This window comes from Genypterus blacodes, unplaced genomic scaffold (genome assembly GCF_046128005.1).
Source record: "Genypterus blacodes isolate CSIRO-AG114 ecotype Tasmania unplaced genomic scaffold, CSIRO-AGI_Gbla_v1 ptg000120l_1, whole genome shotgun sequence".
Taxonomy (NCBI): domain Eukaryota; kingdom Metazoa; phylum Chordata; class Actinopteri; order Ophidiiformes; family Ophidiidae; genus Genypterus; species Genypterus blacodes.
Window position 1 is genome coordinate 1695061 of NW_027466923.1, and position 18579 is coordinate 1713639.

Consider the following 18579-nt stretch of genomic DNA (forward strand, 5'->3'; position numbering starts at 1 on the left):
TACAATCTTGTTCCAAACATAGACAAGACAAGACAATGAGTTGTCACCGACAGCGGAGCGTTTGAAGAGAATGAACACACATCTGCATCTACTCACCCTCTAACAACCACGGGACAGCGAGTGTGTCTTATTTGTTCAACGTCGGTGGATATCGCAAATTGATGTTTTCTTCTCTATGTGTTCGTCACCAAAAAGCTAATGATTTGTGTTTGTAGGTGTACTTTCGATGTGGTTCGAATTTCAAACATTTTTTGCTCACGCCCAGTTTATTACAAATCCCAAATTTATGTCATATTAGTCACGTTTCATATGAATATACAAAAGCAGCAAAACTCATGGCAACAAAATGTCCAACTTTTTTAAAAAATTATTTCCACAACAATTCCCCCTTTCCCCCTCAAAACATACCACATTTTCACCACTGATTTTCCATCAGTGGCTCTCTGATTCAAGCCAAGTCAAATTTATTTGTGTAGCCCAAGAACAATAAAGCATCAAGGCAATAATTAATTATTTCCCCTAGGTAATAAGATCTCGAGAGCCCTAGACATTTTTTTCCTTTCTATGACACAAACATATGCAAACATTTTTGTTGCAAGGCATAAAGGTGTCAGCCTGCATCAAACCTCGATTTAAGACAATAACAATGTTGATGTTGATTCCAGTAATGGCATTGCAGTTTTTTGGGGAATTTTTTTGTTTTCTCGAAATCTCGTTATCCTTGGATAACAATGCCTTTAATAATTATTTTACAATCAATTCCTCTCTTATAATAATAACAATAATAATAAATACACTGACATCTTGCTAGAAATTACAAGTACTACATGAATCTCCCTTTCACTTCTCAAATCTTTAAACCTACCTATAAATAAATAATTAAATTATAAATATACTTTGATGAGATGAAACCAATAGATAATTCTTAACATCGCCGCCTCTATCTTAGCCCTCATCATTTAATGAAGACCTACCAATGCCAGGTTTAACGTCTTAATAAACTCAAAATACTGTTTTTCCTTTATGCTTTCTAACACTTGAACTTATGGTTTTATTAATTGATACAGCACCTTAGGGATACCAGAAAAATGTAGGAGGGCTAATAGGAAATATACTATTTACAACTTAATTGCAGTTTTCCCATTTGTAGATTTCCACATTCCTCCTCTATTTGTCACCTTGTCCGAAAGAATGGTATTGTATATGGTCAGTGTTAACTTTGCTTTGTTAGTAATGTAAAAAACATGTCCTCTGGTAACCGTTACTATAATTATTACATAATGACATTTTGTGTTTTTTTTCTGTTTGATTAAACTTTTAAGACTTTTTAAAAAAAACTTTTTAAAAAAGACTTTTTAAAACTTTTAAGTTTTTTACTTCAGCTTTACTTCAGCTCATCTAATATCAGAGTAACATCCTCTAAACAAAATTTGCTGCACACTAATCCCAACCCTCTCTCATATGACACAGGCCTCCACTGGACCAGACACATTTTGGCCATACATTTGTTGTTTTGGGCATGAAGCCCTGAGAATACTGCAGGAACCGCCGTATAACTGCAGAGATGTGACTTTGAGTGTACCTGCACTGTAAATCCTCAACAAATCACCTATCAGTCGTTTAATTTATCAGTAAATCCTGTTGAGATGTAGGTCAGCGTAATCAGTATGCAGTTAGCTTTCATTGGGTCTTCTCATAGTCCTCTGCTGATTCTTGATACCACATTAATGACCTACATTGCAAAAATTTAGTAAATCATTATCAAATACAATTTCGAAAAGCAGTAAATAATCTTCACTTCCAGTAACAAAACCAAAGCTCCTGCCATATTTTTCGTAACATCGTGACAACATGGGTTTATTAGCTCTTCTTAATCTTATCTCCAGATCAGTTGATTCAACATTTAGTGAATCATTTATAAATGCCCTCAAACCATTTGGAAAAAATGAAGAAAGAAACATTACACTATATCTCACTATAGATAGCAGCTGTGTTAATGTCATGATCATTTCAATGAAAAATAAACTCACCAGTGTTGTCTTGTCAGTGTCGCCACATGATATTTTCTTTATCATTTATTTCTAAGGCAGTATACTACAATATGGCAACGAAATATAACGATGTGTAATATGCACGTTTCTCAATTTCAATCATTTCCTGTACTTCATGATTTCTGACCAATGTAAAGAGCAGAGTCAGTCGGGGGTTCCAGTATCGTCATATTCCTAATCATCAGACTACTGCTAAGGCCAACATCATTCAGTCACAAATGATGCACTGATCATTTATTTAATAACTGCTGCTTCACTTGCTTGTGTTATCTTGTGGAAACAAATACAACTCTAATATTTTAAAACCTCAGAGGTGGCACACGAGTAAAGCTTTTGCTCACTATTGCAGCTGTGCGGTGACCTGAAATGCTATTTATTTTGCCTGGAGGGGTGAAGTCCGTCTGTATATTGGTCTGTGATTTGCGTTATCACAGTGTTTGCTTCAGACAAATAAAAATTGCTGCAAGTATTACAACTTCTTTCCCAGCAGCAGCAGATTGTCCAAAGCGACTCACATTACATTACCACCCTTCGCAGAGGGGGGAGCCGGCAACCCTCCGGTTCCCAAGCGGAAGCTCTACCCACTGAGCCACTCCCTCCCTTAATTGACTGTGAGAGAAGTTTGTTTGATGCATATTTGAGATTTTACTTTACATTTTGTCATTAATAAGGGCCCCAGCCTTGAAGAGCTCAGTGTGTGCAGTCACAGATGTATCAACACTAATCCAAAGCCAAATTAATCATTTACGCCTCCTTTTCTGTGGGTGGAGGACACTCTTGTCCCCCAGCCACCCACTCAACAAATATCAATATCACCCAAAGGTGTATAAAAACCCATGGGACTTGTGTGAAAGCTGGACTCACTGGTTTTGTGCAAAGGAGGGTGAAAATGGCTGCTGGTTCACATCTACTCTGGATTCAACTCCTTCTCTTCTCCGTCTTCCAGGCTTCTTACAGCAGACACGGTAAGAAGATTTTAATGAAACTTTGTGGAAGGGTGAGGTATGGCCCAGGAAAGAAGCCATTACATTCTGAGGCCAGTCAGGTAGATTCAACATTTTGTTGGAGATGATCTGTTAAAATTGCAAGATACGGTTTTCCATACTTTTTGCAATTTGGTCCAGATGCTGATAAATTCTAATACATTAGACATACAAGAGAGGAATTTCTTTTATCGGAACCTTGGTGGAGGAATGAGTGTATTGTTGTTTTTTCAGTCAATCCAGGAGCTGCGACACTCATCAGTAAAACAGGATATGCAGATGTTGACAAGATCCTTTCGCTGATACCAGTAAGTCTCCCAAACTCTGACTTTAATGAATGATTATTATTAGATGAACTGATTCACATATCTTAATCCTGTTGTCCTGTGTGTCCTGTTACCCTCAGATAACCTTCCCAGATGGAATTGATCCCAAGAACATAAATATAACGGTATGAAATAGTATTCGTCCGCCTTATGTATCCTGGAGTTTGTCATCTAAAATTCAACATGCTTTTCTTCTGTTACAGAAAATTACTATCAAAACATGTGTTGGTGAGTGTTTATATCTATACATAAGTCATTAGTCTTAGAAACAGGTGGAATACACTAAGCAACAGGAATACATTGATTATTGTATTTATTAATCATTGTGATTGTAGCTTTTTAGTATTGTAGAAGTGAACATAGCATGTTATGCATGGCTTTGTAAACCTTGTGTAAAATCCTATTGGCTGTGCTGAACGGCTGTTTTTTTAATATGCTGCTTTGTGTTGATCAGGTGTGCGGGAAGTGGAGCATTTGAACAACCAGCTTCGACAAGCACTTACCTTCAACAATCAACTGAGTGAGTATTTTACTCCAAGGGCTCGAGCCTGTGAACATCATAATTGTGTAAGAAGAAGTGAAATGACATGAACTGTATCTATCGATTGTATTTTCTGCTAGATGACGCTGCATTTGGGCTGAGGAGTGATGTCAGAATGTTGAAACTGAAGCTTGCAACCTGCAGTGCAACAACCTCAGCTACTACTTACAGTAAGTGTTCTCTCTATAAATGCTACTGAGGATTTGTGTGAAGTGCTTCACAAATGACTTAAAAAGAAGTCAGAAAACACAAACGTATATTAATTAATGCCCATGTGGAGGCTGTCTCAGGGGTGGAGCCCCAACAGCAAGTGTTCTATCAGTTCTGGGCTTAATCTTAGACAGAGGGACAGACATGAGACGCTGCTCAAAGGACCATAGAGTCCTGCTGGCAGAATAAGGCATGACATTGCACAAATCTATCTATCTACACATGCAGGTGATTGTGGGGTGCTTTATAACTGAGCAAGTGAAGTGTGGGTGCAAATGTTTCAAATCACTTACTACTAAATACTTATTTGTCTGCAGAATTACATTGTGACTGTCAATTTAACCTATTCAATTCTATTTGACTCTATTCTATGCCATTCTAAAATGTGTCTTTGATCTACAGCTTATCGAACCCAGCTGCACAGGAAAATGAAAAAGCTGCTGGAGATGACTGATAGTAATACATTCTCAAGTGAGTTTGCCAGACTTTGAGCAATCGATTAATCATTAATGGTTTTCCATAATCTTAACATTTCATTTGTTAAGTATGATCATGTGTTTGGTATCAGCTATATGCTTAAAAGGTGTGCATACTGTATATCTTCCACTAGTGCTGAAGGTCATGGCACTCACCTGCGAAATCAGTGTGTTCGAGCAGAAGATAAAAAGTTTGACAAATTACTCTCAAACTGGCTCTGAAATCAATGGTGAGCCTTTTGAATGTTCTTCCTCTGTTCTCAACATGCACAGTCACCATTATAAAGCATCATCTGTGTGTACCTGCTACTGTCTATGTGTTTGATATTCTTATAGTAATCATTTTCAGAGTTGACATGAGAATGGCTTTGTTAGGTATACGCTCTTAACAGAAATTTTTTTGCATGTAAATTGTCCCACAGAGCTGCAGATAAGGATGAGGGATAAGATCAGAGAACAGGGGATTGCAACAGAGCAAATGAAACGGAGCCATCAAAACTCTCAGCTCAGTAAGAACTGAAACAATCGTAACGTTTGTGAACATACAGTACGTTAGTGGTTCTGATTTAACTTTGTTGTGTGTTTTTCCAGTTCTTGCTACGTTCACACTGCAAAACCAGGTGTGGGCTTTACAGCGAGAACAATCAAAGGAAGGAAAGTCCCATGATGAAATGAATCGGCAATTTCTAGGTAAAGAAAATTCATCAATCATTTAGAGTCCATCCAAAATATGACCTTCAATAAATGTGACTTTTCCATAATTTATTAAACAGTATCTGATCATCATTATTTGCATTTTTGTCATATTTACTGTATGTATTATTATATTTGATCTATTATTATATAAATTTAACCGATTCCCAATATTTGCTGTTATGTTGTCAGATTTATTTTGAATGTTTGCAAATAATACTAATCTTAATCGCAATCATTATTATAAAAAATGCCGTTCTAAAGCACATTTCAATGTCACATTTTATAACCAACATCTATTTTTCCTCAGTGCTTCAACAGCAGCTGGACAGTAAGATCAGAGAGCTGCGAGGCAGAGCAGACACCAGCTCCTCAGGTCACTATCATGTCTCTGCAGCATTTCATTTGTTATTTTTCATCATCATCTTACATTTCCTGACACACTCTCTGTTGGCCCTGTAGTACTGGAACTGATTTCTGTGCAAAATAAGATCGCAGACTCACAGAGACAAATCACCGCCCACACTGAGAAATCCAGAACCCTGGCTACTGGTGAGTCCCTATGTTGGTCATTTTTCACTGTGTATGCAAAATTGAAGTAAATCCAAGACTGAAAATATCATATGAGTGCACATGTATAATGTTGTCAGATATGATACGTCTTTGTTTTCTATTCAGCTGCACAAAGGCAGTGGATGGAAAAGGTCAATCTCCTTAAAAAGAAGGTTTTACAGTTGAATAATGAGGAGAGCAACTCAGAAATTAGTGAGTGTGCATATTCACCATTTGATACACTAAAATTAAACCTTAGCTGCTCTTTTTTTGTTTAATAAAGCAGTAATTTGCCATTTTCAATCTGCTTTGTTCAGCGAAGGACATTTTGACCCTGCAACTTGAGCTGGATCAATATAGAGTGTTAATGTCAAACAGCAAAAGCACAGCAAATGCCAGACTTATAGGTAAGTGATGCTTTACTTCCCTGAAATGCTATTTCATTTAAATAGATTTGCTAACAGATTCACTCGTATGTTTTCTATTTGACATTTTGGATTTTTTTTTACCTAATAGACTAAAAATGTTATGATTTCAATGTAAGGAAGGCATTAATAAATCACTGTCTTTTCTCATAGAGTTAAGAAAAACTTTAGAGGAGCTGATGAAACTGGAGCACAACATAAGAGGACAAATAGAGGAAACAGAGCTTGGCAGCCAGGCACAACTGAGTGAGTATCAGCTGCTTTTGCCTTCAGAGAAGTTTGATTGACTCTTCAAGCTTTTTCTCCCTACATGTAAATGTTTTTAGTGACTTTCCTGTGACTTCCTGGAAAGCTTTGAGGTAGTCAAAAAACATTAGTTAAGTGAAAATTACACAGATTGTTTGTGATGATGGGTCCACAAATACAATTGAATTGACTTGAAACGACAAGATGAAGAAGGTAAAGGAGTGTTGAAGGAAAACATAATTTTTAATTGTCTGCAATTGAAAATCATTTGCACAGAAAGCCGATTTCAGCATCTTATATGGTGTCTGTACAACATGGTTAACTAAATGAGTATATCCACACAAATGTCTCTGAACAACACCTGCACAAGTTTCCTTGACATGCAGATGGAGAACAATAAGAAAGCTTTGAATCTGGACATTGGAAAATAAGGACTAATATGCTTACCCTATCTTACCTATTGTAAGAATAGGTGACAACTCTGTACAATCTCAGATGCTATAACTCATTGTAAGAAAACTCCATTGGAAAATATTGTGTTACTCTTACAAAACAAAAAAGAGAGATTTTCACTTTCAAAAGTTAAAAATGAATAAAGATGTTTTTTGGGGGCAGCCATGGAGACCATTAGCATTATGCAAGAGGTGTGTAAGCTGCCGGAAGGCGAAGAACAGACAACAATGACGACGACAACAACAACTCAAGTGACTGGTGAGTACAGTGGGTAGATCAGCAAAAATCTATCTTTCTCCATGATTTGATAAGACTTTACTTGATGACTTTACTTTGTTTTAGACCTTCAGAACCAGCTTCAAGCTAAAGAAAAGGAATACACCAGAGCTCTTTCTATATTAAAAGGTCAGTCACGTGTACGTATATGTGTAAGATTCTTACAAAAAACTGCATATATTGTTACAATGCTCAACTGTGAGAGTTTTGATGACCCGTGTTTGTCTTTACCTGACAGATCTGCAGGGTAAACTGAAATTAAAGGAAGATGAATGTTCTGGACTTCAGTACCAATATGAGAGTAAGCACTGCACATTTTGTTTAGCTCAGAGCTCTGAGGATTCATGTTTGAGTTCCAGCTTACAATGTAGATTATATGTCTGCTTCTATTAGAGGTAAAGACTGAATTTGAAGAGAAGATCGCAGAGCTGAACAGAACTGGAGACTCCAAAACAGCTCTCAGTGAGTGAGGTTACCATCTTTATCACTCATAATGCACTCACTCAGTGCATTATTCCGTTTATTAATTTTCCATGCAGTGTCCAGCTAGTTTGTTGTCATCCACATTGTTTCAGATTTGTAAACTGTGTCCTGATGTTGTCTCTGTTTCCTGGTTTAGCTCTGAGCCTATTTACTCTGTTTGTTGAGCTGAAGGCACTGGACAGTCTGATTGATGCCACAGAAAACCCGGACAAGATCTCAGGTGAGTCACACAGACAATGTGAAAGGTTTGACACACAAAAACTGCCTTGACATGATACTGAGACCTAAAACAGCAATCTGTAAGATTGTGGTGTGATTGGAATCATTCCTGTCTGACAACAATACTTTAAAGCAAATTCTATAAAAGAGTAACACTTAACAGTAACTACGTTTTTTTGAAGATCACTTACCTCTCTTTTTTTCCTCACAGAGCTGCAGAAGCAACTGGAGGAGAAAAAACAAGAAATGACCTCTAAGTTTGCAGACTCAGAGAAACTGTTTGACAAACCCAAACTAAGTGAGCCCAGTGACTTTACACACCATGATGATCCTCAGCATGGGTGTGACTTTTTGTGTCACGCCTGCGGTCAGGTTCATGTATTCATAATGTATCTCCAATCTCTGATGGGGGTGCTAAAGCAACTATCTTTAGTTTAAAATCTTAAACACTGAGTATACATGCTATTTTCAGACCACATTTTCCATATATTGCAACCTTCATCCTCATCTCCTCACCTCTCATATTGACTTCAATCTTTCCATCATTGAAGATGGACTAAAGGTTGCAGGAAGATTCATTCATCTGAAATGATCCTTAACAACATGTTGGACTGTTATGGAGTAAAATGGCAACTATGTTTTTAATAATGTTAAAAAAAAAACAGCTGTAATATGAAAATTTAGAAGACATATTCAAAAAACAGTTAAATCATATGGTTCGCTGAAATAGGAAGAGTAAAATAAGTTATATATGTTATAGATTCAATACCCACTGAATTGGATGCCCAGTCTGTGATGTTGACTAACAGCAGGGCTGACTGGTTTCTGAATCCAAACATTCAGCATAACTTCATGTGTTTGTTTCAGTTTTCAGGATCATTGAGCTGCAGAATGAGATCTGGAACCTACAGAATAATGCTGCCAATGAGGCAGCTGAGCATCACTTGGAAGGTCAGTCTTATTTAAAATGCCAAGTAATCATCATCAGAAAGTCAAATCATATGGAATATATGTGACAAAAAGACCTTTAACTTTCCCCAGAGCTACAAAAGCAGCTGGGTGGCCTTATTGGTGAGATAGGAGAAAAAGGCAACGAAAACGTAAAACTGAGTAAGTGTGATGAAGAAACTTCCGTGACATTCTCTACCTTCATTTTGTCGAGAGCTACAAGGATAATTTTGTTATGGTTTGCTTCAGCGTTGAAAATCATGATGCTCCAGAGTCAGGTGGAGCATCTGCAGAGACAGCTGTCAGACCTCCAGACCTCACAAACACGTGACATAAGCAGTAAGTATATCCAACAACACATAGCTGGTTTAAAATGTATTTCTCGCAACAGAAAAATTAAACTAAATATACATATATATGTATACATATATATATTTACACTTAACTACACGATTTATACAATAAAACAGCAGAAAGATGACTCAATGAGGCAAAAGGCCATGTAACGGTTTGACTCTAATGTGACTGTATTGTTATTAATATACCCTGAGATAGGACATTCAACTTCTAAATGTGTTGTCACTTCTTGGATCCTTACAGGGAAAACAAAGGAGCTTACAAACAAGACAAAAGAGCTGGAGATGAACATTAATAAGATGAATGAGACAAATCAGAAAAATGCCAATTTGAGTGAGTGCATATGGAATGTGCTGATAACATTCAATAATCTAAAAAAATGTATTTGTGTGCATAATGTTTTGTCCTCTATGTGTTCCTCAGTTTTGACAATCACTTACCTGCAGAACCAGCTCAGAGATCACGAACAAGAAAAGAACACAAATGCTGAAATGTCTTCCATTACAATTGCCCGTGAGTCTTGTTTGTCTTTGACATTGCTGACTTCATTGATGATTGGCTGTTTGATAATCTGAGGCCTAAATAATTCTTTTCAGAGCTGAGGAAAAACCTGACTACCACAGCAATGGAGCAATCACGTGATCAGGCTGAAATCAAATGTAAGTTCTGAGCTTTGATTGTTTTTCTGCCTATTAACGTTAATGTACCAAACAGAAAAAGAAGCCAAACAGTTAACCTGTGATTGTCTCTTTAAAATTAGTGCTGAAGAACAAACTGAATGTGACAGAGGCGAAATGTCTCAATACTAAGCAGGTAGTTGATGGTGAGTGTGTCTCCAGCAATGTGTGGTTGCAGTTTTAGTCTACAGAATTAACTGTTTTTTGTGTTGTGTCTCCCTCAGATCTGCAAAACACACTGGGCAACAAAATTAACGAACTGGAGGCCAAATCCAACTCTGTTACTTCACTTGGTGAGTGGTGGAACGACTGAATGTTGGTATTTGACTCAGTCTCATTGAGGTTTAGATTATTGTGACACAGAGTAACAATTCACATTACCTGAGAACATGTCAGTTACACTGTATTGCATACTTAAACAAGGCAGAAACAGTAACCACCTGAGTCCAGAGGGAAAATACTCATTTTACATAGTCCGTATAGTCTTTGTTCAGCATTTTGACTTCTTTCAGGTCTTCTTCTTCTTTCAGGTCAAAGTCTGATCTGATCTGCATATTTGACCAAATACTATTTGGTAACAACTACATGCTTCTTTTAGTTCTTCAGATTACCACGTTAACTCGCAAACTGGGTGAACTAAACAAAGAAATGCAGAACACTGAGGAGGAAGATTTAACCAAGATCGAAGGTGAGTCAGTATTAACCATTTTATTTATATGCATACGCACTGCCGTCACCTTCTTTGTTAAGAGCACTTCTGTAGAGCCTTTGTGAAACATTTATTAGAGTGCATCTTTTGATATGGCAAATTCAAATTCAATGACAATTCAAACTGCAAATATGACTCTAATCTAACCAACAGCTTGGTATTTGGGATGAACACCGTCACACCATGAGAAAGGGAAGGCAGAGGACATACATGCATAAAATGATTTTGTCTTTCATCTGCAGAGCTGCGACAAATGATTAAAGAAAAGAACAAAGAACTGAACGCTAAAACAGAACAGCTGAATTCAAGGAGTGCTCAACCGCAAATGTGTGAGTTTAACAGCCAATTTGACAGCCAATTTGATTCATTTCAAACAATTATCAACCACTGATATTTGAACATGCTAGAGTTCAATAATCAAATTTCAACCTTCCTTTCAGTTCTACACATTATTGAGACACAAACCGAGATAGAGAAATTGGTGTATGCTGGTCAAAATGAAAGCAATTACGCTCAAATTCTAGGTGAGTGGCATGAAAGTAGCCTGATGGCATTAGTTGAGTCATTTAGAACGACAACACTGTTATCTTCACGTCTCACATTATCTTATGGTTTTCTGCAGCACTTCAAGATCAGTTGAATCAAATGATAGAAGGGATCCAAGACGAAAACAATGAAAATACTAAACTGAGTGAGTCATCATCAAAGTGGCAGTTAAATGTAGACAGTGACCATTCATGTGAAAAAAAACAACACTAACAGTATGTTTTCTTTCCGTCAGTATTTAAGATCTTGGCTCAGAATGATGAAATAGCAAATATGAAGAAGCTTAAAGAAAGTGAGACACAGACACAGTTGAGGAAAATGAAAGGTGGGATGCATTGCAGTATACTCAAATTTATGATAAAAACGTTTTATTTGTAGGAAATTAACACATTTTGCATTTCTCACAGAGCTGGAGGATAAATTGGACGATACAAGAAATCAGATCAAAACTAAAACAAAAAATCTGGACACGAGTGAGATGAGGTTTGCTAGTTTGAGTAAGTTCTTTCCTCCTAATCCTTTTTCAGACACAAAGTGCGAAAACAATAATTGAAATAATGGCTTCAGAATACCGCCAGTTACTCCCTTTGTCTTCTTAGCGGCTGACATTATGGAACTTCACAAGAAAATCAAACCATTGGAGACTGAAATATCACAACTCAAATCAACACATGATGAAAAGATCGCAGGTAAATATGTTACCTCATCATATGACGGGATGTAACAATGTTGTTATATAATAATCTATTTAATCTAGCTCTTTCTAATTTCCAGAGCTTCAACAGAGAATGAATTTTAAAGAACGGCAACTGCAAGACAGTCGACAGCTACTTAAGGATTCAAATGCAGAGAAGTTTGACTTGAGTACGGAAATGTATTGTTTTGAGTGTTTATTACTATTTTTATTACTGTCAGTTCATTTCTGTTTACACCAGAATAGCAATTGCTGTTATATTTGTCCTTTTCAGTCTCGGAGATTACCGCTCTCAAGAAAAAGCTCAAAGAGGCTGAGAGGCAGGAAAACAAAGCTGCTGAAAGAAATGCAAACGGTTTGCCTCCCTAATGTCATGTTTCTGATGTCAAGCATATCTCATTTTGTCATTTGGACAAAATATCCTATACAATATGTTCTTAAGACAAACGGTGCAGAGTAAATATTCATACCATGGCCTTTTCTGTAGTTTTGACGTCATGACGTCTGTGTTCACTCTCAGAACTCCGGCAACAACTGGCAACGCAACAGAAAAAGGCAAAACAGCTTGAAGGAGAAAATGCAGGTATGAACCATATAATGGCTGAATTTGTGTTTGAAGATCAACATTTTCTTAGGTATTCAATAAATGTCGCTTTCTCAATCACATCCTTCCATAAGACTTAATGAATGAGATCCAAAACCTGAAACCGTGCTGCACTGCTGTCAATAACCAGTGTGAAGGTGAGATACTGCACATCTGCATCATTTAACAACTAACAGATATGCTGGAGATCAACCGACTCGTTTAATGTTGTTTACTAACAGATTGGTGTTTGTGTCATCATTATGCTTCTTTCAAAAGTGGTGTTTCCATGAGCCGGCACTAATTATAGATTATTTGAAATGAACATGGATTTGGGACACGGATGTCCCAAAAGAGGGGGCTGGCACATGGGTTTTTTACCTGTATTTTCATTTATAATATTTTTTTGTGGTGGAGGTGTCTCCAACAATTTTGAGCTTTGCTGTGTTTCAGTGATGTGTTTATAGAGAGTTACGTAACTGACTGAGAGTGACTGACGCAATGTTCTTTACAAACAGAGATAGAAAGACAGCTGGACCAGAGCCATGCAGATGCTACTCGACTGCAGTTGCAACTGAATGAGCAAGATGCCAGCATCAAGGGACTGCAGCAGGAGAAGCAAAAACTGACCGGCTATGTTGAACTGCAGAACCAATACGACAGTATGTTCTACTTTGCAAAGTGCTATATTATTTCATCCATAGCAGGGGTCAGCAATCTTTTTACTGTCCCATGTCAGGCCAAAATGATATTTATATATATATATATACTGACACTACTACAGTTCTAGGCAGATGTAGTTACTCAACTGCAACATCATGCATTGGTCCATAATGACGCAACACTGACCACTGAATCCGAGAGAGAGAGAGAGAGAGAGGGGGAGACCCTGCTTTTGCATCTGTTGACAGTGAGAAAAAGGATTTAAGGTCTTACTACTCAGTGAATTAGTTCTTTTCTCTGTTTGCAACCCAGTATATTACATGCACATTAAAATGTTACTCATACTTAATCAGATTGAAATCCTGTTACACCATAATGCAATTGGAATTGGCATAAATTGCAGCATGCTCTATTACTCTGAGTAACAGACCTGGATAACAAGATTGTATCAGCTTACTCGGGCATGTAAAAGTGGTAGTCACCATAAGCCTAAAATATAACTTAGGTTAGACAAATATGTCCACTGTTGCCTCAGAAAGTGTTTTCCTGTGACATTTAACCCTGAAACACCTGCATGTTTCATATGAATTAGCTAATTTTCAGGGAAAATATTACCTTAAGAGAGACAAACATAGATATCCTGGAGATCAACTGACTCATTGGATGTTTTTTACGAACAGATTGGTGTTTGTGTCATCATTATGCTTCTTTCAAAAGTGGTGTTTCCATGAGCCGGCACTAATTATAGATTATTTGAAATGAACATGGATTTGGGACACGGATGTCCCAAAAGAGGGGGCTGGCACATGGGTTTTTTACCTGTATTTTCATTTATAATATTTTTTTGTGGTGGAGGTGTCTCCAACAATTTTGAGCTTTGCTGTGTTTCAGTGATGTGTTTATAGAGAGTTACGTAACTGACTGAGAGTGACTGACGCAATGTTCTTTACAAACAGAGATAGAAAGACAGCTGGACCAGAGCCATGCAGATGCTACTCGACTGCAGTTGCAACTGAATGAGCAAGATGCCAGCATCAAGGGACTGCAGCAGGAGAAGCAAAAACTGACCACCGGCTATGTTGAACTGCAGAACCAATACGACAGTATGTTCTACTTTGCAAAGTGCTATATTATTTCATCCATAGCAGGGGTCAGCAATCTTTTTACTGTCCCATGTCAGGCCAAAATTATATTTATATATATATATATACTGACACTACTACAGTTCTAGGCAGATGTAGTTACTCAACTGCAACATCATGCATTGGTCCATAATGACGCAACACTGACCACTGAATCCGAGAGAGAGAGAGAGAGAGAGGGGGAGACCCTGCTTTTGCATCTGTTGACAGTGAGAAAAAGGATTTAAGGTCTTACTACTCAGTGAATTAGTTCTTTTCTCTGTTTGCCACCCAGTATATTTACATGCACATTAAAACGTTACTCATACTTAATCAGATTGAAATCCTGTTACACCATAATGCAATTGGAATTGGCATAAATTGCAGCATGCTCTATTACTCTGAGTAACAGACCTGGATAACAAGATTGTATCAGCTTACTCGGGCATGTAAAAGTGGTAGTCACCATAAGCCTAAAATATAACTTAGGTTAGACAAATATGTCCACTGTTGCCTCAGAAAGTGTTTTCCTGTGACATTTAACCCTGAAACACCTGCATGTTTCATGTGAATTAGCTAATTTTCAGGGAAAATATTACCTTAAGAGAGACAAACATAGATATCCTGGAGATCAACTGACTCATTGGATGTTTTTTACGAACAGATATGGAAAGACATCTGGACCAGAGCCAGGCAGAGGCTTCTAGACTGCAGGTGCAGCTGAATGAGCAAGATGCCAACATCAACAGACTGCAGCAGGAGAAGCAAAAACTGATCACTGCCCATGGTGAACTGCAGGACCAATACAACGGTATGTTCTACTCTCCAAAGTGCTATATTATTTCATCCGTGGCAGGGGTCAGCAGTCATTATACTGAGAGACCAAAGAGACCACATCCTTTCACATAAACAAATCCTAACATGGGTAAACTAACGATTAGACAACTGACAGCAATTTTTCAGGTGATCTGTGATTATGTACACTTTGAGCTGTTGTATAAAATAGTGGTAAATATGTAATTTATTTGAAGATACCTAATGAAATATGATAACGTCTACTTTTATCTTTCCTTTCTCAATGCAAAGCAAAAATAGGAGTATACTTTTGTTTTACCAAATCCTCCTTTTAAACAAATATGCATTTTCACTCTATTCTCAGACATTCACAACCAACTCGACAGCACAGAAGAAAAGACTATACACCCTGGTGAGTCCATCACACATGTTCAACTAATCTCTTTCAACTTCACGAGTAATGTCAATTTTCTTGTAAAATGCGATAGAAAACGATACACGATTCTACTGCATTTGTCTGTTTACAGAATTCGCCACTTTTGACCCAAGCACAGCAAATCCAAGACTGTCGCTGTCTGCCGATAACACTCAGTTAACCATTGGTCAAGCTGAGCAAGATGTGGCCGACCAACCAGGTCGGTTTGACACAGCCCTCGCAGTGCTTGGCATGAATGGTTTCCGCGGTGGCAGACATTACTGGGAGGTGTCTATAGCTGGGAAGCAGTGTTACAACCTTGGGATGGCCAGTGAATCCGCTAACAGAAGAGGATCTATTATAATTATGCCTGCTAATGGCTACTGGACAATAACCTTGAACAAACAAGGTCAATTGCGAGCTATGGATAGGCAAGTGAGCACTATTCCAGTTAAGATTCTACCTCTTACGCTGGGTATTCTACTGGACTACCAACAGGGCCAGATCTCTTTTTATGACGCTGGTAAAAGAGCTCATCTGTACACATTTGTAGGTCAAACATTTACTGACAAAATCTATCCATTTGTCAATGATTGTGTCGCTGATAATGAGGATCCAATTACTTTACTTTCTGCTGGCTCAGTAGACTGGATACAGTAAAGAATACAACATAAGTCCCACAGTGGCGGATATTGGTTAATATGCAAAAATGAGGAATGTGCAAATGTTTGTCCAAGCACATATCTGTATGGCCAATCTTTCCTATTGTGTACCTCTCAAAGTTGATGATTTATGATACAAAAATGTGTTATAAGCAGTCAATAAAGCAACAAATCTCTACACTAATGATGTTTCAGTATTTCTTTGTTGTGGGTGGGACCCTGAACACCTTTTTAAGGGCGTTGAGTATTTGCTGGTTTAACATTACAATTTCAAATGTGTGGCTGACAAAACTGTTACATTCACAATAAAATCTAGGGGGGCAATCATTACAAGGCATACCTCTGCCAAGGCCCAGCAGTTCAATGTTTCTATCCCTATTTGGTAACTAAACTTGGTCAGAAATGTCCTATCTTGTGAAAAAAAAGTGAGAAATATAAATAATAAATATTAATAAATGATGATCTAGTATGCTTTGTGCTGTGTACTGATTGGAATTCGAATACACAAAGAAATTGATCTCAAATGTATTTATTATCTTGTCAGTGACATTCCGGATCCTTCGATTACATAATTTAAGAATTGTACATCGTGTTAAAAAATGCCATAGCTTCATTCATGAACAAAAGCATAATACACAGGACTGCTGGACTTTATAAAAAGTGTCATAATGTATGGTACACTACTGGTTTTTAATCAATGGTCATTTTGAGTCATATATCCTCCACCATGACCTCGGTTTATGACTGCAGTTGACAAAAACAAATGAATGCAATGACAAAAGCTTCATAATAATTCATGTTTGTGTCTTAGTCAACGAAGAGTCCCATCAATACACATTGTGGACCGAAGGACATTCTCACCACACGTGCTTTTCATTTACATAAAGACTGAATCCATATTCAATCCCTTCCTGCTGTGCCTGCTACACTTCTATAGAAGTGGGCAACATAAACCGGGTCCCTTTCCTCCAGTATGTGTAGGAAATGGTTCCTCTCCTCTTCACTCCATGACTCAAACCACTGGGTCCACAGGCGCAGCTGGCATTCGAAAATGTTTGGTAGTTTGTCTATAACCTAAACATGAAACAAAGGTAAGGTTGTTGTTAACACCTGGACCACATAACCAGTTGTATTGGGAAATAAACAGTACTTTGCAGGGGTTAATGATTAACTGGTAATCTGTTATTGTATTTGATTGTTACAGTTTATACAGCATACCTATGCTCCAAATCATATACATATAATTTATCCTTTATTTATCCTCCATATTTGAGAGAGCAGAGAAATGGGAGATGGCTGTTCTCTGTGCCAGGTCTGAGTTTTTAACGATATTAGCATTCGTCTAAGGTTAAGTTTCGGGTTAGGGTTGTGGATATGGTTTGGTTTCACATTGGAAATAGGAGGTGGATTTTGTGTGAACAGCTGGGGGTCCAATGGAGGCACCATGTTCAGCAGCCACAGGTTATTAGAAAACCGATCTTTGTATTTTTAGCAGATTGAGACCTGTCTACATTGAAATTACTGCAGTCTAAAATGTAAATAGTATTAGTGTAATTCCTAATAGATTACTTTTACTGGGTAATTCCCCCCACACTGCACCCATCCTCTTCGATGTTTATGAGAGCAAAGGGTACCTGAAGAGCACCGAGTGAATCCAGGAGGGTGCACACCTTCCCGGGCACCGCTTTCCCCAGGAGGTCCTGCAGGAACCTCTCCCTATGGTTGGTGTTCCAGCCCTGGAACCAGCTCAGGACGCACCGCTGCTCCTGGAGGGTTACATAGGAGATTGGCTCTGGCTCTGTGCCCGGACCTGCACACGGAGAAGCGCAGGACAAGTTCTCGAGGCTGGGAGGGCTTGGAGCACCTTGAGAGACTGATGGAAAGTCTCCTGTGTTGGGTGAAGAGCATATTGTTGGTCCTCTGAACTTGGAGAAGCCTGTGGCCATGCTCGGAATACTGTCAGGAAGCTGCTGCGGTGGATTTGAGGCTTGGTTGACATGATAGAACCACGACATGTTTGTTTTGTTTCAGGTTGAGATCTGAGCAGAAAAGTTTTTCATTAGCTACTGCTCCTACAGAGGGTCTGAATAATGTAAACATGCACCTTGTAGCAAAGCCTTAGTCTACTCTCAGAGGCAGCATTCAAACTCAGCAACGACATTAAACAGTAGAAAAACACTTTAAACACATGTGTCTGAGATCGCGCATCCTTTCTAAAAGAAAATCACCCCGTTTGCAGCCTATTTCTATTGATGTTCGAGCGCAACACGCTAATCATGCTAGCAAACATGAAACCTACGGGAGGAGGGCACAGACAAATTAGTGTAACAAAATCCAACCTGCACCGACGGTGCGCAAAGCAAATGATTAAAGTAGTATCTAAGATGTATTCTTATTAATAAATATTTTAAGTTGTTTGTTTGTTTTTGTCTGAATTTAAAATAAATTTAAACGTATTTTTATGTGATATTTTAA

At 38.0% G+C, this 18579-nt stretch overlaps 2 protein-coding genes across 3 annotated transcripts; one reads left to right on the plus strand and one right to left on the minus strand.

Moving 5' to 3' along the window:
* The first annotated feature begins 2903 nt into the window (after window positions 1-2903).
* LOC143010053 (uncharacterized) lies at window positions 2904-16514 on the plus strand. Of its 2 annotated transcripts, none has more exons than XM_076162191.1 (45): window positions 2904-3016; window positions 3269-3342; window positions 3441-3485; window positions 3564-3588; window positions 3815-3880; window positions 3982-4071; window positions 4514-4582; window positions 4722-4817; window positions 5010-5096; window positions 5179-5277; window positions 5591-5656; window positions 5743-5832; window positions 5959-6045; window positions 6150-6239; window positions 6411-6503; window positions 7119-7214; window positions 7299-7361; window positions 7471-7533; window positions 7626-7694; window positions 7852-7935; window positions 8146-8232; window positions 8802-8885; window positions 8976-9044; window positions 9132-9221; window positions 9483-9572; window positions 9663-9752; window positions 9836-9898; window positions 10000-10062; window positions 10141-10209; window positions 10515-10604; window positions 10868-10954; window positions 11066-11149; window positions 11248-11316; window positions 11407-11496; window positions 11579-11668; window positions 11771-11860; window positions 11946-12035; window positions 12140-12220; window positions 12386-12448; window positions 12544-12606; window positions 12967-13110; window positions 14068-14214; window positions 14897-15043; window positions 15392-15439; window positions 15555-16514. In XM_076162191.1, the coding sequence occupies exons 1-45, from the start codon at window positions 2941-2943 to the stop codon at window positions 16100-16102; spliced, it is 4164 nt and encodes a 1387-aa protein (XP_076018306.1). In that variant the 5' UTR covers window positions 2904-2940; the 3' UTR covers window positions 16103-16514. The 2 variants fall into 2 exon arrangements, with proteins under 2 accessions (XP_076018306.1, XP_076018307.1); XM_076162192.1 differs by having other exon boundaries at window positions 11579-11644.
* A 96-nt stretch (window positions 16515-16610) lies between these two features.
* Window positions 16611-18397, minus strand: cunh14orf119 (chromosome unknown C14orf119 homolog). Its single transcript, XM_076162193.1, has 2 exons — window positions 17739-18397; window positions 16611-17178 (listed from the first exon to the last, which is right to left on the minus strand). The coding sequence occupies exons 1-2, from the start codon at window positions 18117-18119 to the stop codon at window positions 17005-17007; spliced, it is 555 nt and encodes a 184-aa protein (XP_076018308.1). The 5' UTR covers window positions 18120-18397; the 3' UTR covers window positions 16611-17004.
* Window positions 18398-18579: the final 182 nt, after the last annotated feature.